Below are 22,496 nucleotides of genomic sequence, written 5' to 3'. Positions count from 1 at the left end.
CAATATGCAGGATGATTGTGCAGATCTCTCTCTTGATTTCGTATACATGTACATGTCCATGCACTAAATATCGGCATCTGAATCAGCAAGAACCAAGCTTTAACTCGGAACTTTTCTCTGATTGAACAAGCTTATTCAACAACAGTTAATGAGTTAAAACCTTCAAATTAGAATGCCATTTGACATGGTCATTAACCTTGGGTTAGGTGATCCAGCTAAGGTATTGAACCTTTGTGTATGTGTGTGTGTGCGTGCGTGTGTGTGTGTGTGTGTGTATATATATATATATATATATATATATATATATATATATATATAGAGAGAGAGAGAGAGAGGGAAGTAGAAAGACTACAGACAAGTGAATTAAGGATAAAAAAGCACTTAATAAAACCATAAAAACCTGGAATTAAATTAGAAAAGGGGTACATGGAAAAGAAAGAAAGGAAAGAATATCAAGCCGGGATAGCATGGAAATACTGGGAGATTGTGAAGCAATAAAATGTGGGAACCAGGGATATCTCCAAGCCATACTGCTATGAATTTAACCCACAAAAAGGAGGGAGGCAATGGGTGGGATCAGAAGAAGCTATAATTTACAGCATGCATCCTTCTCATTAATTCAGTGGTAGTCTATGGAATACTTCTAGCATAATTTAGAACCATGACATGGTCTGTGGTTGGGGACTCTGGGAGTGAGGTCACCGGTTCCATCCACTGCTCCCTCGCGCACCATATCATATCCCTTACATAGTGCAGCGTTAAGGAGGGAAGAATCCTTTGCCCTCTGCATGTGATCTCCACCTAGAGAGAGAGAGAGATTCCCAGTAAGCACCATCTTTATTGTAAACACCATGTTCACTACTTATAGATGATAAACGAGAAATAGAAATCCATATTGCACAATCATAATATATACATTAAATGACATATATATATCATATCGACTAATTTATATTGTTAGCTTTGTGTATATGAACTACTTAAACATGTTGACTTTGTTAACTAGCCCTAACTCATTGGATAAAAGGAGATGTGCAGGTAGGATGTATGGAAGAAAAGAATTAACAAGTTGGCTATTTTTATGAAAAAAAAATGACTCTGTACGTTAGTCCAGGTAAGTTTAATGCTTATTCCTTATAGTCAGTAATCTTGTTAGGGTTATAATACTAGGTTCGTTCCCATAAATATTATTATTATCATCATCAATTGTTAATAGTGGTGCTGGAGTCGTGGTAATTGAAGCATAAGAAGTTGCATTCAGAAGTAATGAGCGAAAACAAGCTCCGCAGAACAAAGAACATGTTGACGTCTCAATGGCACGAAATATTGCCGTTGAAGATTTAATTATTTTTTGTGTCAATAATTTCCATACCAAAAAAAACTTTTGGAAACTTGAAAATATCGCCATTATTATCGACAAATATCACCAACAATATCATCATCGATTCATCTGAATGTCATCTTTTATTACTGCCGTTCTTGTTCATCGTAGAGCTACCATGCATGCATGATAAGAGGCCATCACATGATGATGACGATGAGGACGACGACGCTACCATGCATGGTAACACGCACATCAATCTCACCGACACACGAATCCGAACGTTCCTCCCTTGAAGCACAAAGCTGTTCTGTTGACAGCACGCAAATTGCATTAGACAATATCAGAGCGTTCCCTAGGCGGGGGTAGAACGATCTCAGCCGTCGGAAAATGAAAGCGGACGGTGACATCGCCGGCGCTCGGATCAAGAGACTGAGAATATCAATCATATCCCTGCTTTGAACGGTGAAGGCCAAAGCGTTGGTCCACTCACGTGGACTCACGAGACCCTTTTCAGCGTTGCATATTCCCACAAACAATGCTATAAAAAGTTCCTCAAAAATTCAAAAGGAAAGAAAAAAGACAGAACAAAAGAAACTTTGGATCAGGTGCATGATTATTACTAGAAATCAAATGATGCAGTTGAGTAATCATGTGGTGCACTGGCGTTGGGAACCTTTTTCTTTTTATTTATTGTGTTCCACGGAAATTAATATATAATTAGAACAACCATTTAGTTTTCTGAAGTTTGTGAAACTTAATTCAGCAAAAATATGTTCAAACCAAACTCAGGAAACAAAACGCTCCTCTGAGCTGCTTAATAACTAAAACTAATCCTTGGAGGCGTGTTTGAAGAGACCCAGCCGAACCAATCGGCCGGACTTTTAGCTAGTACTCAACTCAGTTCCATCCAACCTGCACCATTGATATATATATATATATATATATATATATATATATATATATATATATATATATATATATATATAGAGAGAGAGAGAGAGAGAGAGAGAGAGAGAGAGAGGGGTACAGACATGCACGTTCTTTTGTGCGGGGGTTAGAGTAAGGTGCAGAAGAGGGGGGCTGATTCTCAGGCAAGGCAGCAGCAGTAGCTGCAGCTGCAGCGGCACTGCAGAAAGAGGGCACTTACTTTTGTGAGAGCGACATAGAGGGAAGGCCGATATGATTAAGGACGTACCCTGTACGAGGCCTGGACCTCAGGTCAACCATTAGCGATACGCATGCCTACGACCACTGATCCACCTCGAGGGCCATTCCACTCCTTTATCTTTCTTCACAGTGCATGCAATCTTCTTCTCTCTCTCTCTCTCTCTTTATATATATATATATATATATATAATAATTTTTAACAATAAATAACAACTGTATGTATGTGTGAAAAGAGAGATAGAACAGAAGGGTGAGTTGACTAGAGAAAGCAAATATGCTCCTAACGAATTTTATCAAACAGCTTGGGGGTGTTCTTTTAATTCCAGTACCTGTCAGGTTACTTGTTGCCATTAATGGAGAGCTTTCTCTTCACCAAAAACAACCCACTAACTCTCTCCCTCTCTCTTTCTCTCTCGCCGCCCAAACTACATCTTTGTTCTTATATTAAGAATGAGTTCAACTGGTTTCATTTATAGTTCTTTTTTAATATATCTTTTCGCTTTCAATCTCTAACCTACCTTCTATCTCTCTTCTTTTTTAATTAATTTTGTATAACTATCATCCTACCTCGAGTGTTTGTAAACTTTAATCAGGAAATAAGACCTAAAAACCGTCTCCAAAACAAGACTAGTTTTACTGTTTCCCACAAAGACGAAAGACGCACACAACTTCCCTTTTTATCTCCTTATAATTCAATGCTCATTCCTCTTTCCTCTCATAACTTACTGTTGAGCAACCAATGAAATATCTCAGGATTAAACAACTAAGGTTGTCTGGTAATTAGTTGTTATATATATATATATGAGACAATTTTTTTAGGTCAAACCGTTGATAAGAAAACAAGGGGAAAAAAGTGGTAAGCATTTTAGTCATTTATTTTCCACACTAAATGTTACTAAAATCTGGTTTGAATTGAATCGGAATGCTAAATGATTCAATAAATCGGTGAATTGAGTGGAAATCGAAATCGTTTATCAATCGGATTGATTAGAAAATATGTTTTAAATATAAAGTTAAAAATTTACAAAACATTAAATAGAAAAAAAATGAAAATTACATAAAAGGATGAACACACTTTAAGAGAAAAAAATATTTAAAACATAAATGACCAATGGCGTTTTCATAGACGTTAGGAGAGAATAGAATGCATGCTTCTCTCTAATGGCTTGTGCATGGTGTGAATGACAACATTCTTTTTCTTTTATTTTACTTTGGCATTTACACTGGCTAACTATATATATATATATATATATATATATATTTGTGAATGAGAAAAATCTTTCAGCTTCTCACACCATATTATTCTATGCACTGTATGTGTTTGATTACATTCCCCCCTTGTCCATTGCATTGGTGGGCCGGGCGGTGATTGGATATATATATATATATATATATATATTGAAATGTTAATTATGAAAAGCAATAACCTGAAAAGGAAAAAGACTGACACTAGGAATTGCATTTTCCTAAAAACACGGAAATAAGAAAAAGCAAATGCCAAAGGTAAGGGACGCTGGAAGCGAAAGCTAAGCTTTTGTCTCTCTGAATACACCAAAAAGCCTCTTTCCCTTCGATCACAAGTAAACTAAGAAAAAGAGACTCTTCCAACTGCCTAACGTAACAAAACAATCTCATGCACGTCTCCTTCACGTTCTCCCTTTCTCTCACTGCTACTTTTTTTTAAGAATAATATTTTAAAAACTTATTACGTTTTTTTAAAAAAAAAATTAGCATAGAACCCTACTTTAGTCAATATTCCCTTGCAAGCAGAGCTGCCTTTATTCCCTCATTTCCCGGCTATTCTCTTCAACCAACTCATGATGTTTTCTTTCCTCGTTATGTCCCCTCATGCACTTACCTTTTCCATCCGGAAATAAAAAAGATTGTAAATTAATTTGGTCAGTGGAATACATTGCAGAGATGTGAAGTGTCGCCCTAAAAGACCCTTCCTGCAACTCATTCACCAACCCTAAAAAGAAATATTTTTTCGACAGTTGAATACTCTCAGAACAAACTCTTGATGTGTGCCTCTCTCCCAACTGGGGAATAATTTAATATTCAGTTCACTTATTCCTCCTTCATTCCTTTTACCAACTTTCCATTATAGAATACACCAGTGTCTTGCGTCTATGAGCTCTATACTTTCTCTCTCTAGACATAATATTTTATAAATAGACCAGAGATGCAAAATGCAAACTTTGAGGAATTGGGGAGTCTTAAATATTCATTTTTCTGGGAGAGGACACATGGTAGATAGGAGCTGTATACTTTCTATCTCTAGACATATTATTTTATAAATAGACCAAAGCTCCCAAAAGACGAAATTGAGGAATTGGGGAGCCTTAAATATTTATTTTTCTAGTAGAGGACATATGGTAGTTGGGCTTTGGAAGGAAAAATATTAGGGTTTGGTAAGAATTCTCGATAAGGAATTCCACAGAAGGAAAACAAATTAAAGGAAGAAAGCTAAGGAAGAACACGTGTATTGTGCACGTATTGACAATGATACTTGAGTTAATATTTAAGTACAAAATTGAGTGTTGTCTAAGGCATGCAAAGACAGCGAGAGTTGCAGACGTTTCTTGGCCACAGTAAAAGTCATCCCCACCAGCACCGTATGGGGGGCTGCGTTTGTTACCTCACTTCCATTAATGACCATTCACATTTTCTTTTCCTTGCATTATTTTGTTGAAAAAACTGTCTTCCAATGAATAGATTTTGACAGTTTATGGGCAGCCATGATGCATGCGCTGCCAAAAAACAACGTACCAACTTTTACTATATGAATGATGATCAGAATCTTCTAGCCAGTTTTTGACGATATAAAGTTCACCTAAACGTGATGTCAATCAATGGAAAGGCATGTGACATGAAACAAGAAGAAAAAAAAAATGGTGGGTAAGTTTGCCTAACAGTCAGTTCTCATGTAAACAAAGAGAGGCCAAAATAGTTGCCCAAAAATGTCAGCATCTCTGCCTGTTCTTGAAGACCAACTAAACCCTAATTGCGTTTCAAACATGCATGTATGCTAGAGTATGCGTCCAGATAAGAACGATGAGTCCATTTTACGTGCACCCAACCAACCCTAATTGGCCCCAGTACTTTCTCAGGCTTTCAACTGGTAATTAGAACCATTGATAATGCTATGTCTTCCTACTTGACAGGATACAACCTTCAATCACTGCCCAAATCGAGTACCCAAGTAATCTCTCCCCTCCTACACCAAGTAAATGATGACACTTCTAGAGAGAGAGAGAGAGATCCCTGAAATGGTACGTACTCGACTCGAGTACGAGTGAGAGTCACCCAGAATTCATAAAAAATTGTGTACTCCTCGTTCAGGCTTTTGCTTCATGAAATCGAAGCAACATGAAGGGCCTAAAGGGAACAGACGAAGGCACTTGAATTTCTTTGAGGAGAAGTTGGTGGAGTTCTGGCAGGTGGGAACTGACGGATAAGAAGCAATTCAAAGAAGAAGAGTTTAAAGCCCCTTCATTCCAAATAGGTGAAAGGACTTACGGCAGTTTGAAAATTCAGACACGGCAACTACATATTCTCGAGGTTTCGTTTCAGAATTGATTGTTGAACAGTGAGGGTTGGAAGCCAAAATCACACCGTCTTCACAGTATACTTGTAGGCTAAACATGGAAGAAGACATCTTAACCAATAAGCTGCTTCAAAAGTGACATCTTAACCAGAGGATATAGAAAGAATGAATCGAGGTAATTAAATATATAACTTTCACCTGTTGAGAACCGAGATATAGGCAAAGTGAACATGTCAGTTATGAAGTGAGTGGCCTTTATGATGTTGAAAGAAGGTATGCATCTAGTGGAAACAAAGACTAACATAAAATGTCAGGTTTTGCTCACTATGCAACTCGATTAAATTTCCAAGTCAACGTCTAATTTATTCATTGTTTAATGAAAACTTCACCTACCAAATCGAAATGTTAGAAACCAGATCTCTAAATAGTTGAAAAAAAATGAATTCTTGAACAAGAATTCAACTGTACCGAGGAATCGTTACGTGATATGTTAGCTTATGTCAACTAATTGATGGCAGAAACCAAGTATTTACTAAGAAGAAAAAGAAATAGTTTAGAAAAAGAAACACACTACCCGTAGAAACGTTTTCATCCATGCATGTAGACTAAGAATGCATGGATGCGCGCACATAGACGCGCGCATATATAGTCAAGCTCCTGTTTAAGCTTTATTTTTTAAGTTTTCCATTCTCCAACTAAATTCTTTATATACTCTAAGGTTGGAGACTTGAAAATCTTATAATATATATATATATATATATATATATATATATATATATATATATATATATATATATATATATATATATATATATATATATATATATATATATATATATATCGTACGTTTTCCTTATTTTTAATCTCCATCGTTCAATTAGGATGAGGGCAATGTAGAGTCTCACTCTCTTGTGGGACATGTACTTCTCAAGTAGAATGAAATATAGCCGTTGATCAGCCCGCAATGGCATATATGATGCATTTTGAATCCATAATCTTCCTTTCATCGAGCTTTACAAAAATTGAACCATTGCTTAAAATATGCTTTTTAACATAGAGACCCATGTAAGTGACATGACTTACATGTGTTTTAATTTATGCTATTGGTGTTCTCTGTTCTAGGTATATTGGGAAGAGTGATTTTTGCGTGTATGTGTGCGCATGCAGCATATGTTTTTGTGTGAGTCCATAAGAGACTCCTATTTCTGGCTAGCCACAACCATTTGTTTATTACGCCTCAAAGTTAACGAAAGATAGAGCTTACATCCATAAAGTTATGGATATATAACTAGTTTAAAGATTCATGCTGAACAAAAAGGAGCAAAAAGCTCTCACGGACACTAATCCAAATATAAAAAGCAAACGTAAATTTTTATTTTTCTGCACATTGCAGCAGGAAAGCAACCAAAGAAATTTTCTTTGCAATTAGACAGCGACATACAGCAAATGAACAAAAGTTTCCCTTTCCAACTAATTTTGCTGTAAGATAGAGTGAAGACAAAAATCTTCCCTAAATTGGTTTTCCAATGAAAATGTCTTGTGAAACGAGCAAATCATCTATTTTCTCGTTTCACAAGATATTTTCATTGGATAAATTGAGAAAAGAATATATATATATATATATATATATATATATATATATATATATATATATATATATATATATATATATATATATATAAACTGTGTTTACTTGTTACGAACACTATTTCTGGAAAAAAACTAATCATGGGCAGTGATAAATCAGGTAAGAGAGAACACTATTCTTTCCCTAGAAGTATGATTTAACGCCTAACTGTGAAGCTCTAGTGTGTTGTGGTGATGAATCTCATCACGTAAAGCTCCACAGATCAAGTCTTAACAGAACTTCTACCGGTGCGACGTCTCATTCATCGTTGCCTTATTTTCTCCAATTCGCTAACTCTCCTTTATCTTTCCCGGCAAGTCAGAACATTTTCTGGCCGATGGTAATATAGGACAAGCAAGCGAACCAAACTGAACAAGGAAGAAAAGGGAAAAGAAGATACCGCTACGTATTGAACCTTCCTGTTGCTTGCTCGACTAAAACAAATTCCAATTCATCAAACAGTTGCTAGTTTAAATCTAGTTTCTCTCACTTATGATTCTTGTTCTCAAAGGGCACAAACACTATTTTCTATAGCATTTCTTCTCGTTGACAATGTGCTTAGTCTTCTCGTTCTAATTACCAAAGTATGAATAAAATAAAATTATCAGCACAGGTCATGATTAGCCCTATCTCATGTTAGAATCGGCTACCAGTATGATCAAATCTATATTAGACCATTCATCATTACGTTCTAGATGGTTTCTCTGCAAAATTTGCAATTTTTTTTCAAGAAGGGAAGACCCTGCACTAATGGTAGCAGTGGCTATAAATACCTCTGATTCGCTCTTCAGACGCAGCTTGTTCGCCAAGTACTTCATGATCAAAAGCACGGTCATCTTCCCATCTCTGAGACAAATCAGAAAGGAGAAACGCTCAGCATTGATGGCAAAAAGGGTGGAGTTATTAGACCCCAAAGGAGAGAATTTTCTCTACATTCGAGCAGTCCATGTAATGATAACCAGTATTCAGAATTTACAGGCATGCTTGTCTGATGGTATCAAAGAGAGAACAAAAAGAATGAAGAGCTATTTTCTGGAGAAATTGCAGAGACAAATGGCCTCATACATACTTGATTCTCAGGTAGCTCTTCTGTACTTGAGGCAAAATCAACTCCTTTATTCTGCAAAGCAGTAAAGGAGGATATCGTCAAACCGCAGATATAAATGAATGATGGTCACAATGAGGAAGAAAATGGAAACATGGTAGGTCCAACTCACTGCTTTTGCTCGGCCTGAAGTACGAACCAGAGGCCGGAATTCGGCCGCGGCGGCGCATCCACGATCTTCATCAGGCTTGAGCTGGGGCTCGGCCTGGCGGCCGGAAGAGGCGAGCACGGTACGTTCCACGCCACCGAAGAAGAATACGGCATCTGGCGGAAGTTCCAGAGGTACTCCGGCGGCCGGAGCCCGAAGCCGGTGATTCCATCAGCACCATGTTGGTGCAAGTAGAAGGCAGGAGGGTGCAAAGGGAACTCGGAGGCATGGGGCAGGGAGGCCAAGCCGGGTGCAGTAGGCTTCGCGGTGAGCAGATCCAGCTCGACCAAGTTCCGGGGATTCGGCTCCGGCGCGGCGAGGCCGCTGGGCTTGGCCTGGCCGAGGCCTAACTGGAGCCAATTCTCCTCTTCGCTGCGGAAGGGCCTGGAGCAAGATCCCGGCTCGGTGGCTCTGCTGGTGGTGGAGAGTGAATCCTGCTCAGCTGCTTCCATGTGATCGGCCGTGAGATCGGAGGCTACGCAATTGGTGTCGCTCTGGAAGAGCAAGAAATTGTGAGGGGCATAATTCGGGGCCTTGAGTTGGAGGAGGGCTTGGGGAAAAGGAACCATGGTCATGTCCAGCTGCAGAAAGGAGATACCAACGTGCTTTCTTCTTCTTCTTCCTCCTCCTCTTCTCGTCTTTCTTCTTCTGGCTGGAGGTCTAGTACCGCCGATGGGGTCTCTTCTTGGTGGTGCTGCTCTTCTGCCCTGTACTGGATCTTCTCCTTCTTATCTTCAACGAGGTTCACGGCCGTCGCCATGGATGGTCGGAGGCGTCTCAAGGGTGGTGGTGAGCAGAGAGGAAGGGTGGCCCGTGGGTTCCATTCGTGCGTTTCCAAAGGGAAGGGCTGGGATTGAGCGATCGCTTCATGGTTGGCCCCTGCGATACCAACAAGGAGCAGGGTTTCTGATTTCGCTTTCCATCATTCCTCTGGTTTGGAGGCTTATGCGTATATGAAATAAATTCTAGAGAGAGAGAGGGGCGTCGTGGCATCTGTAAGAAAATTTACTAAAATGGCCTACGTTGTCATGATGACACATTTTTTATCTGCCAATTTTTTTGTGAATTCTGGTGAACAGTTCCTGTCCAATGTAGTTGCACAAAAAAGCTGCGTAACCACAATTTTTAAGTTTATTTCCAAATTCTGACAGAAACCGAGGAGACATCGAACTGAAAAAAAGAAAAAAAAAAAAAAAGAGCTTAGTTAAACATGGAATAAAAAAAAGGAAAATCTTGAAAGGAAAAGAAATTAGAACCTTTTATGTTTTTGGGAAGTATATTTAACTATGATTTTTATTCCCAACAAACTGTTCTAAGAGTAGATTTCAAAATTTTAAGACATCTGGATCACCCCACTTGATTAATTTTTTTTTTTAAAAAAAAGAGAATTTTAAAAACTGGAACTTTTTTTTTTTTTTGCACATTTATGTCGAACCCAATTCACAACCTAAACTTCAGAGTTGTCCTCACGGCAAGGTAATGTCTTAACGATGAGAAATACCTAACTCGTATTTAAAATAATTTGTTGTATTGTGTGTCCTGCGCATTTCAGGTCGTGTTTGAGACACTAGGACAAGCTGTCGTCGCCACCCATCTAAGGTGCCCTGTCTACGTCCGGGCAGGAGACTGTTGAGTTGTGACAGATTTAATATTACAATGATATAAATGTCGATCGATGGTTGTAGTTCGCATTTTTTATAATATGTATTTGTTTGTTGAAACAAAAAGGAACTAGAATGTCATCAAAAACAATGTTTGTTGAAACAAAAAGGAACTAGAATGTCATCAAAAACAATGTTATCAAAAGCAAATCGGCCAATTTGAATCAAACTGGTAGCAACATATAAAGAAAGACGCCCGTAAGTAAAACAGCTAACTAATTACCAATCAACGTGTTCTTCGACACCATTAACCAACCAGAAAGAACTCTGTGCCGAAGACTACAAAGAACTGAAAATGAGGTGCATGCTTAAAGAATCATAGATCAAAGCACCTGTCAATGTGAAATCAATAATGGCGATTGTTGTGCAATAAAATGAAGCAAGAAGTCAGGGGAAGTCACCATTATTATCGTGAATCATCACATCACCGCGGGGTCGGCCAGCTTCATCCGCCTCTACGATTCCATTCACATTCTCTGCAACAAATTTTATGATCATAGAACAAGTTTTTAGACATGGGCAGGCGTGGAATGTGGAAAATGTCCCTTGCATCGTGCATGCTTTTATTTCACGACGTTGTTTCATAATTGGTAGCGTGTTTGCGTCAACGCTTGAGCGACTTAAGGGCATGGGTAGCAAAGTTTTGAAGGAAATTGCTTGCACCTGGAAACTAAACCAATTTCTAGATCCAGTTTTTGCTGGAATAGTCAGGTGAAGTCAATGAAAAATAGTTTGAACGAGTAAGAATGGTCACTAGAATAGGTTATCACCAGGATCTTTAGCTTCATTTTATATGCCAACGAATAATGAAGACCAAATTTTAGGTGCCAATGAAGGAATAAGACTAGTTTTATGTTTAATCCAACTGAGTCAAGCGAATAAAGAGTTGACGAACCTAAGATTTTCCAACTGTCCTTTTTAATATTATTATAAAGAATTTCATAAAACTATGTTTGAGTGCGGCAAGTACAAGCCTCAAACAGCCCATAATTAGATTATCTAATTTACACTACAGGTATATTTTTAATATTTAATATGATATCGTTGTTATTTCCAAGTAAATGCGAGCCACCCCGTATATCAATAAAGAGTCAATGGTTTATTCGTAGGTCGTTACTAATTGAGGGGACATAAGCGTAATTGCGCCGATGATGAAAGTAGGGGCAGGAACCCATGTGCTCCCCACCCCTGTAGATGTACGTAGAGAGAGAGAGAGAGAGAGAGAGAGAGAGAGATGTCAAACAAGCTACAATTCTTTCTTTCACACTCTGTTATGTCTCTACCTTTTGTACTCCACAGCATTTGTTAATGCTCAAGTCATACCTGGTCACCCTAAGCCCTTTAGTTCCTTTCTCTCTCCTCACCACACACACATACTCTCTCTCTCTCTCTCTCTCTCTCTCTCTCTCTCTTTATATATATATATATATATATATATATATATATATATATATATATATATATATATATATATATATATATATATATCTCCCCCCTATCTGGATGAATCATGTATGGTGTACTAAATTATCTAACAAGCACAAATGGTGCATGTTTTGTAATATTAAATTCTCTAGCACCAACCCAACACTAACACAACTATATATCCCAAGCCTATGAAGATTGCCTTATTTCTTTTTTATATGAGAATTGGAAACCAAACTCTTCTTCTTCTGTTTGCTAAACATTTTTTGGGGGGGGCAAGCAAAGAAACCAAATTCAAGTGTGGTATCTTATCTGTTTAGGCATCCACGGGAGATTATTGAAGTTCCAAGCAAAATAAACAAGAACCAGAATACCGCTGTCTTCTCACCCACCAACCTGCCTTCATGATGTTAGTTGAGAGAGAGGGAGAGGGAGAGATGGATATTTTTTTTTTCCTCTTTTCAACCTGAAAAGCTGAACGTATGAAGGTCCTCTTTCTCTCTTGTTCTTTTTAATAATGGAGCTACAAAAGGCGATTTTATTTTGGACAAACAGCAAGATGGTAAAGGCGTTTTCGGTTGGTTGAAAGAGCTTTCCATGAAAACCAAAAGACTCGTCCCTTCTGAAATTTTCTAGAGAGAGAGAGAATAAATTTCCTGGCAATCTGCAAATCAACATCCTTTTCTTACACGTCTTCTCCAACTCTTTATAGTGGTCTTCACGTTCATTCCCTTCTTTTCACACGTGCCCCTCTCTCTCTCTCTCTCTCCTGCTTTCTATCTCTGTCGCTCTCTCTCTCTGGAGTGGGACGTGACCTGCCCATACCGTAACTCCAGTCTTTCTAGGGGGAGAAATTGTTTTCAATGGCGTCGGTACGACCCCGAAGGAGGATGCACAGCACAGCACAGCACAGCCTAACTGGATCAAGTTCACCGTGCTTCGTTTGTATATATGCAGACGCCCATGCCTGTCTGCCCCATGTTAAGGGGAATCAAAAGATGAACCGTCAAATTTACGTTCCACAACGCACCAAAAAGAACCAGAGGGAAGCGAAGAAAAGAGAGCGATCCCCCTCCCCCCGACTCCTCACCAAAGCAACAGAGATGATACGTCCAAATCTCATGATGCCATTGACTTCTGCTTTTGCAAGATTGGCGTGCACCCCTTGATTTCAGGGGTCTCCTCTCTTTCCTTGCCCTCAATCTTCGGTGGGTAGCTCTCAAGAGAGAGGAAGTCAGAGAGTTCAAAGAAAAAGGACGAAGGAGGGGGGAGTCTCTCTAGTGAGAGGGGGCACGTAGGCTATGTATGATTAAAAAACAGGATGAGAAAGGGAGAGTTTCGATCTAGAGAGAGAGAAAGAGGGGACACGTAGGGTGTGTGCATGGAGCCCCATGGTAGTGGCGCTTACCGATTGGTTTCTAATTGATCTTTGGCCTTGGTAGACGGGATTAGCCAGATTTCATGGGGAGGAGGAGGAGGACAGTGAAGCTTGTGTTCAAAAAGAAGAAAGATTACGACGTCCCCACTGAGGCAAAGTGGAGGTCTCCATCCCCATCTCCACTACAATAACAGGGCCAAAGTCAGTCACTTGATCTCCGTCGTCCGTTGTCGTCATCATGGCACCATCATTTTAAATGGTCTTCCTGGCTAAGCGTGGCCTATAAAATAGCTTCCTAGGTTCATTCTCATGGAAGATTTTGAGAGAGAGAGAGATGGTAAGCATGAGAATGAAAGAGATTGGTAGGAGAAAAGAGTGAATACCATTATACCAGTGCACTAGATGGTCATTGGAGGCATTTTGAGCGAGATGAGTCAAAAGAGAGAAAAAATAAAATGATCATTATGAGGAAATCTTACTACTCCAACATTGTTCATCAACGAGGACGACCAGCCCATGCAGATCAAAATTTTTATTATTCTTTTTATAACATGTTTAGCCTCGAAATGAGACTGCCCACTATCTAAGACTCAATAATAGTTTAATTGTGGCTTCCACTGACGGCATTCACTCCCATACCATGCATGTGCACTTGAGAAATGCATCTCCCTCTCTCTCTCTCTCTTTCTTTATATATATATATATATATATATATATATATATAAAGCTGTTGAATGTCATATAATTTTTGTGGGTTTAACTTTTGTCAGAAAACTAACATGGATGTGGTTAAAGGTGAGCTTAAATTAATTCTGAGGAAATTTTTTACCACCGATTATGTTATTGGATTACGAGCCCCTGATTTTCTACCATACAAATATGAATCCTATGATTGGGCTGAGGGTGATCAAATTTACTCGTATGAGTAACATGGTAGTTCGGCGTGTTGTAGTGATTTAACCTCTTAAAATTAAATAAAAGCGTGCTCACGATGGTTCAGGACCACGCTTCTTTCTGTCTCTCTACCATACAAGATGATGGTGATGCATGGCGTGCATGAGATCATGCATGCATTGCACGATCGATCATGGGGAGCAACACTTGTCCCAGTACATCCCATCAATTCTTTGGCCCTTCGGACTCAAGTGAATCAGCAAGTATTGATGCAAGTGGGTCGATAAGATCCGGCCATCGACCCGACAAAACGGATCCATTTAGCCGGATTATATCCGAATCATAAATCAAACTCAGATTCCTAAAGGGTTCAGCCCTTCAGGTACATTAATCTGAATCAGAATCTGAAATCCAAAAAAAGAAACCCAACCCGATTTACCAGCTTATTCCTGCCGGTTCTAGCTTTAGTAGTTAGTACCCGCATTGCACACCTCAAACACGGGTACTAACTACTAAAAGCCATCGAATAAAGAGTTTTTTAGGCTCACTGCATATTTGTGGGACTCACATCCTCGTGAGAATATTGTTCAACTCAGGAATGTTTTTAGAGAGCTCCCCCTTCCATTGTGATGCGAAATCCAACAAAAACAACTGTAATCAGTTATTTATTCCTCTCCGGCCCTTTCTCTCGTCCTCCTCTTCCCCTACCTTTCTTCTTTAAAATTGTAAAGTATGTTGCTTCGCCGACCAATGCATAAGAAGGCACCATACAACGTCGTGAATGCCAGCAACGATTAAAATATTCGAGTCTTCATAAGAAAATCTACGTACGATAGAGAGAGCAATGAAGATCATGAATGCCTTTAAGAAAGAGGAGAGAGAGAGAAAGAGAGCAATGAAGATCATGAATGCCTTTAAGAAAGAGGAGAGAGAGAGCAATGGAGATCATGAATGCCTTTAAGGAAGAGGAGAGAGAGAGAGATTCACAAACAGCGCAGGAAAATCGGCCAAAAAGAAATTAGAAAGGGAAGGCAATTTGAAAAAAAAAAAAGGGAAGATACGAAGGTGGGTTGGGACCCAAGGGGGGTGGTGTGGGTCAGGGCCATTAAGGGAGGGCTTGCACGCGGTGTCAGAAAGGGGGACCCGCCACCACCATCAGCACCCACCCACAATCCCATGCAGAGCGTGAAATTTGATGCCCAGGTTGTCGGGGATTCTCAGGCGGATGTCGTCAATGCCCTCTCTCTCTCAAATCTTTCTCTATTGCCGTACAGCATGTGCGTATGCCTCCCTTATCCATGAAGCTTGAGCGCTCCATCAGGGTGCATGATTTGCATACCAGATCTCGGCGACCCGGATTCCCATCGGTATATCAAGCCCCACCCTGAACACGAACCGTCCATCAGGGGGCTCCAGGGTGCGGTAGAAGCGCAAGCCCCACCCCGGTCCCGGTGGTCGTCTTATCTGCGTTACAGGTGGGATGAGGAACCGTCCATCAAAGAGATTGATGGACGTGATGGTGCGCTGCAAAGGATGAGCTCCGAACCATCACCTCAGGGTCACATGTCAAGATGGACGGCTCGGTCCCGGCGAGATGCACACCCCATGTCAGCGCACGGTCTTGTCAGGGACAGACCAACGAATGGGGTTCGCCGTTTGCGGGTTCCCATTTATGGAGATCTTCGTTGTACAAGACAGAATTTCTGAGGCACTCTCTCTATCTCCCTGACTTCGTCAAACACGGCACTGAAGTTAACGTGTTGAACGACTTTCATCTGCAAATAGTTTTGAGACGTAGAAAGATGTTCGGATCCACGTTAGAATGGAAATTTCTTTTCTTTTTATATTAAACATGTTATTTAAAACGTGATTCCTGGAAATTGAGTTTCAAATTGGGCAATTTGCACGCACGTTTTAGCGATGAAGCTGCTAGATGGTAGCCTGGCCTTTACATCCTACAAGCAAGAAATAGATTTTGAAGCGCGTCTATTCAATATTTTTGTAAGATTTCAATTGCACCGTTGAAATGCTCTCGCACCTCCTTCTAGTTCTGACTAATAATTCTAAAAGTTAATGGTAGGTCCTGTCACCGGGATTGGCGGAAAGGAATTTAAAGATGTAACTTAGCATATCATGTGAAGTGCTCCCTTGTCCCACCCTTTATCCCATGAAACACTTGCATGAACATCCTCTCAAGAAAGGACGCTCCATGTACGCCCATACATAGAAAAGACACTCACGAACGAGTCCGTTGAAAAGAAATTGCGTCTTCGTGCAGGAAAGTGACATTGAATCTTCACAGTGAAGCCAAAATTTGACGTTTTATGAATGACCACCACCAGCCTTTTTCATGGAAGTGCTTGTTTAATATACAATAAGGACATTATGAGATACTGTTGTTTAATATCAGTGAGCAATGGCTGAATCTGCTGCTGATTCGGCCCTACCTTTAAGTATAAACTAATTTTAAATATTTTTCTTAGCTTTTAAGTGAAAAAATCGTTTAAATTTCACTAGTTGGATCCAGACCACAATGGCTGATACAACCCGATTCTCTAAGTTGTTTGGAAAAAATAATATGGTACAGGTTGCAGTACTGCAATGAAAACCCTCTTTTATATTATGAAATAGGACCCATTTTATAAGAAAAAGGCTGGAATCGACATAGCGTGGGAATGTGGACATGTGAAACGCTAACAAAGAGCACTATCCACCTAGCTAGGAGACCAAACTGAAGGCTTTCAAATTGAATGAGGTCAAGAGTTCGATACCTGGTCCACCTCGCATTGGCAACACACAGTGCAGGTCCACCCAACCCAATTTTCCGTTCAAAACAACAAAAACATGTCGGATACAAAAGTTTACCAAATTCTTTTACGATCTACTATGTCGCTTTCAACGTGCAAATAACTTCCACAATCTATCGCAAACAAAAATGGACTTGACCTTAGTGCTTCTGAAGTGGCTTAAGCACAAGCACTAATTATGAACAGTGAAATTTCATACCAGCTGAGTCCGCCAAAAGCAATCTATCACATACAGTATTCACATAGAAGTTGCGAAAATGGGGCAATTTTTTTAAAAGATCTAAGAGGTCTACATGTGCCGCACACCTTTAGAGCTGGACTTTAATTGGTAAAAGACATGTCTCCTGGTTACCATTTTAAATTTGTAAAAAAGATCCAGACATATTAAATTTTATTGGGTTGTCACTTTTTACTCTGCTTAAGTACCGTAAGATTGAATTAGCTTTTGTATCATAATGCAGGAAATCATGGATTGCAAAGGTGTATTAATTTCAGTATAACTCATGAACGAGCCCAGAGCAATCTCGTAGATGGAAATCACACCTTTGTCAAGCGGATTTGACATGCTTTTAACTGTCTTTTTGAAATATTTTGGGTGAGTGGAAAGAGTATTCCATACCCTGAGTGAGAGCCCAAACACTCATCTCCCCGAGTCCCTGGAGTCCAAGGCTGTGATTGTGCCTGGTGTAGAGGCCCCATTGAATGTTAGATAGTAACCTCATTATCACAAGGAGATTGACGCTCATGCCACTTGAATTACAGACTCGCCGCCTCCCAGACAGATGGCTTGAGCAGGGGCGGAGGGAGGGGAGGGCCCGCCTAGACCATGGCCCCACCTTGGCCAATGGAAAAAAAATTACATTGAAAAAAATAAATTTTTTTAATTGCGCCATGTATTTTTTGGATTTGAATTTAATTTGGCCCTACTCGAATCCAGAAGTTGGACTGTCGGCCCGCCCCTAAAGAAAATCCTAGCTCCGCCCCTGCTTGAGCCCCTGGTATACCTCAACCAGTACATTCGTTCCACTTCATTAGCACAGGGGGCTGACCGCCCATGCCATTTTTTATAATATTTGAACTTCTTTCCTACACATATTGTGCATCATCTAAAATTATGTTCAAAGTAGTAGTAGCAGTAGTAGTACCGATACCATATCAATTTGCAGACAGGTAGGTTATGGCACTATGTTGACAAACAATGGTGACAACAGGACATCCACTAAGCTGAACCTTGTATATCAAACCCTTGGACCTTGTCTGGACACACCAAATGCAGGATTCATGCAAAGCCTAGAAGGCAGCACAAGCAGTGGGATGTACAGGCATAGCACAGGAAACAGTGTTTAGCACGTTCCAAGTCCACCGTATCAAACTTTCCACGTTCTAACCACATAGCCAGAAGGTGGAGGAATATTGGACGCCACCATTAATGCATGTGGTCATTGTCCATGCATGCAAACAGAGACTGCAGTACAGCTGTGAGAAGGCTGTTCCTGCGTCCCAGGAATTGCAAGGAAACGGTCTCTATTGACTCCAAGGTTCATAGAAGTTAAGTTGCAAAGTTTCGCAACCCGCCAAGGTGGATATAGTGAAAAAAACAAGCTCCATCCTTACCAGCCTGATCAAGTTGCAAATAGGGATGCAACTGAATCAGATCTTAACATGGGATTCTGTAATTTTTGCGTCTATTGAATGTAATACAGCTTCAAGTGATCATGTATTTTAGCTCATCTGAACACAGTCCGTTGACTCCATTCCCTACCTAGCAGCAGAGCTAAATTTGGGCTAGGACGATTACCATTGATATTTAAGTGGCAGGGAACTTCTCTATATTTTAGACGCGTATAAGCTGTATATATATGTCAATAATGGAGATGTCAAATAGTTGCCGAAATGTTAAAAGCACCATAAAGTATTACTAAATCTACCATGAACCATCACACAACATAAATCATTTGCAATATCAACGTAGTGAGCGTTTTTAGCAATAAATCTTAAAATTTATCCATCCGGTGATATCTGACAAAATTGAATTTGAATATATATATATATATATATATATATATATATATAGAGAGAGAGAGAGAGAGAGAGTTTTGAACAAAAATATATTTATTTAAAAATTACCCAAGGCCAGAAAATATCAGCCAAAGTGTATCTTAGATATGGTTCCAGTACCGATTCTTTTGCACTGCATCAGAGGAAAAAGACAAGTGAGCCCAGAGAGCCGTGTGGTAGAAGAAATGAGGTGAACCTTGGCTACTGACGGGGCGTTCGATAGCTCCAGTTTTTGAACTCCTTTCTTATGTATACGGCGACAAGAATTTTTCATGGAAAGCAACCGGACCCTCCTAGGGCCGGCCTCTTTCCTACAAAATTTCTGACTTCTGGTGAAATTTTCACCTCGTGTTGATTTTAGTATGTGAGGACGGGTGAAATTTCTCCTGTTCAATACACGGGTAAAAATTTCATAATACACCCAGATATTTCCAGGGTTATCTAGCACCCCGACACATGAAAACACCATAATCTGATGATACACAAACCCTAATCACCTCATATTTGGTACAAGATTCGAATGAAATGCGAACACAAAAGTCAATAAAATATTACATTCTAACCGCAACTTGCTAAGTGCAATGTACCTCAACACCATAAAAGCGAGCGAAGTTTTAAATTTCTCAAGCTTACGAATTCAGTTTAAATCTAGAGCGCCATATAAAATAAAATTTTATATTCACTGATTATGACCATGGTGCCCCTTTCACTTGCAGTACAACGAGTGGCGCTGCATGCTGTACGTTGGTGGACCGTGGTCCAATAGCAAGTGTCAGGGATCATTATGCGGTGCTGGCAGGGTCCAGCACTGTATCAAATGCAAATTGAAAAAGGAAAAAACAGAAGGGAGAAGGAAAAGGTCAGAGAGGAACAAGAGGGAAACGTGTCGATCACAAGCCTTTCACCAGCAAGGCACGTACGGAGTCTATGAGAAAAGTCACAGAGAAAAGTGGGAAGGAAAAGTATAAAAATAAGGAGGTGGGAAACAGGAATAGGGAAGCATGAGAGCAACGGTGGTTTGTGAATTAAGAAATTGATCAGGGTGGGGGGAGAAGAGGGTCAGAGGAATATTTGGGGGAACAAAGGCATGCAGCAGCGTCATGGTGCATGCCTGCCTGCCTGCCTACCTACCTGCGTGCATGTGTATTGGGAGGAGAGAGAGAGAGAAAAGGAGATAGAGTGAAAAGGGGGACAGCGTGCGATGAAAACAAGCTAGAATTGGCAAAATGGGGAGTAGCGACGAAGAGAGAGAGTGGTTGAATAAATTAACTAGAACAGCGAAAAAGAGGAGATGGGGAGGGGACATCAGCCTTTTGCCTGCATTTGTTCACAGAAAATGCAGTGCAAATTCAAAAGCCCTAAGGAAAGTTGTACCACTTTTGCTTTGGGATGATCACCACTACGCCTCGCTACCCAATCAAAACATACTTTGGTGCACCTTTCTGTGTGAAGAAAAGCCCCTAGGCTCTCTATCTCTCTCTCTCTACTTGAACATATGGTTGGTACCTTGTGGGGGAAATTACCAAATCTTCCATATTCCCTATTTAGACAGGAAAGTAGTGTCAATCTCATCCACGTCACTAATTCTTTTTTATGATTATTTAAGCAATTACAAAAGTTAGCTTCCAGAAAAGCGACGCCAGCACTATAAAACTTCAAACGCATTAATCACCTGCTAAATGTACTTAAAGTTCGCCTACAAATATCTTATGTAACCGCAACAAAATAAAATTGTGTGTGGATGTGTTTTTTTTTTCTTCCTTCTACGAGAGACTAACCTCCATTATTGAACTATTGACTACCATCGCTTAAAATCTAAAGTCCAACTCCCAGCCTGGCAGCTGAATCTCTTGTTGGCATGTGAGCACTTGCACTACTTTATTCACTAATATTACACAAAAATCAAACATGCCGAGGCTTTTTCTTTTTTGCACATTTCTAGATGTGCTATTAAAGGGCCACCAGTCTCTGCCTAGCATTGACACATAGCGGTTAGATGGACAGCCAGGCAGAACCGCTGCATTTCACATGGAGAATAATATGTCCTTTAACTTTGGGTTATATGTTTATCTACTAAATTAATAGTAAAGCAGCATTACGATAACAGCTTCTACGTTAGAACCCCACAGAGGCTATCCCTCGTACGTCTATCAAACATTAATAAACAAATAAAGCTACATACCCGACAACAATTAACAATACATACAGTGATACACACATCCTATACAGGAGGATATAAGAAACAAGTATATGAACTGATGGGAACATTACGAATCATGTAATCCTCCAGATAACAAGGTCGACACATCATAATCTCGAAAGTAGTTCAAGAAATGGATCACAGTTGGTAATTTACCTTTTTCCAGAGACGCTTGAGGACGCAGTATTTAAGTCATCTGATTCAGATACATACCACAGCTTCCTTGGGGATTATATTTTTTTGGGGACCCAGTATATAATATATGAACAGGCAAATATAATGACTATGAGATCTGCTTTTGAGTTACCGCATCAAATTTGATTGAACAGCTCCTGGACTGCCACGCTAATAACTCGTTAAAATCATGCGACTAATTGCACTTCAACATTTTTGATAGATTGCATTCGGCATATGGCAATATGTGAAGCATTTCATCAGGCTAATAGGACAGTTAATAATAGCCATCATATTTTCCTCAACGTACAAATTTCGAGAGCCCATATATACGAAGGATTAGTAGAACATGAGAATTCATGACAACCACTACGAGTCGTTCAATCAAAATAATCAAATGGCTCACACACTGGCACCTTAAGGGCATGCATTTTGACAATATTAGTCGCCTGCCGACGCATAGTAATAACAGGTAAGTTCTACTTAACAAAGTAACAAGGTTTTATCACCCATCGGCTCCGCAAATTAATGTAACGAAAAATGCAGCATTGTTTTAGGTCCACTTTAGTTGGCAACTGGGAGGAAACTTTTGTGATTTACAGGTGCCAGCTACAAGACTCTTGAACAGTCAACGACCAGGCAAATGAAAATCCTTTTTTACTATTTGCAACAAGTTTATTCGTGATTCCTGAGGATGAGAGGCGACTCGTTCAACAATCAGTAAGATCCTTGATAGCAATAAATAGCCATGGCCCTTCCAGTTCATTTATTATGAAGCGGCGTGCCATGTTGAGAACATGGCTCTCATTGATAGCCGCTTACCTCTAATTTTCAAGAGACAAACTCGGTGTTCTCTCAGAAGGAAGAAAGAAAGAAAGGCAACTAAAAATGAAATCAGTTCAAGTGAGAAAAGCAACTTGGACATGCGTCTCTCTCTCTCTCTCTCTCTCTCTATATATATATATATATATATATGTGTGT

At 39.8% G+C, this 22,496-nt stretch overlaps 1 protein-coding gene across 1 annotated transcript; it reads right to left on the bottom strand.

Moving 5' to 3' along the window:
* Positions 1-385: 385 nt before the first annotated feature.
* On the bottom strand, positions 386-9,866 carry LOC116257761 (protein LAX PANICLE 2-like). The gene is made up of 4 exons (XM_031634737.2): positions 8,883-9,866; positions 8,735-8,785; positions 8,439-8,511; positions 386-801 (listed from the first exon to the last, which is right to left on the bottom strand). Exons 1-4 carry the CDS (start codon positions 9,491-9,493, stop codon positions 631-633), a joined length of 906 nt encoding a protein of 301 aa, XP_031490597.1. The 5' UTR covers positions 9,494-9,866; the 3' UTR covers positions 386-630.
* Positions 9,867-22,496: the final 12,630 nt, after the last annotated feature.

This window comes from Nymphaea colorata, chromosome 7 (assembly GCF_008831285.2).
Source record: "Nymphaea colorata isolate Beijing-Zhang1983 chromosome 7, ASM883128v2, whole genome shotgun sequence".
NCBI lineage: Eukaryota > Viridiplantae > Streptophyta > Magnoliopsida > Nymphaeales > Nymphaeaceae > Nymphaea > Nymphaea colorata.
The sequence above is the reverse complement of the archived record's forward strand: the minus strand, read 5'-3'. Positions and strand labels throughout refer to the sequence as shown.

Bases quoted from the DNA above. Each gene is read 5' to 3' on its own strand.
- LOC116257761 (XM_031634737.2), bottom strand. From the start codon at position 9,493: ATGACCATGGTTCCTTTTCCCCAAGCCCTCCTCCAACTCAAGGCCCCG. The intron at 8,512-8,734 runs GTATGTATGAGG...GATTTGTCTCAG, and splicing joins AAGAGCTACCTGAGAATCAA to AGATGGGAAGATGACCGTGC. The intron at 802-8,438 runs GTATTTATAGCC...CTCTCTCTCTAG, and splicing joins GTCTGAAGAGCGAATCAGAG to GTGGAGATCACATGCAGAGG.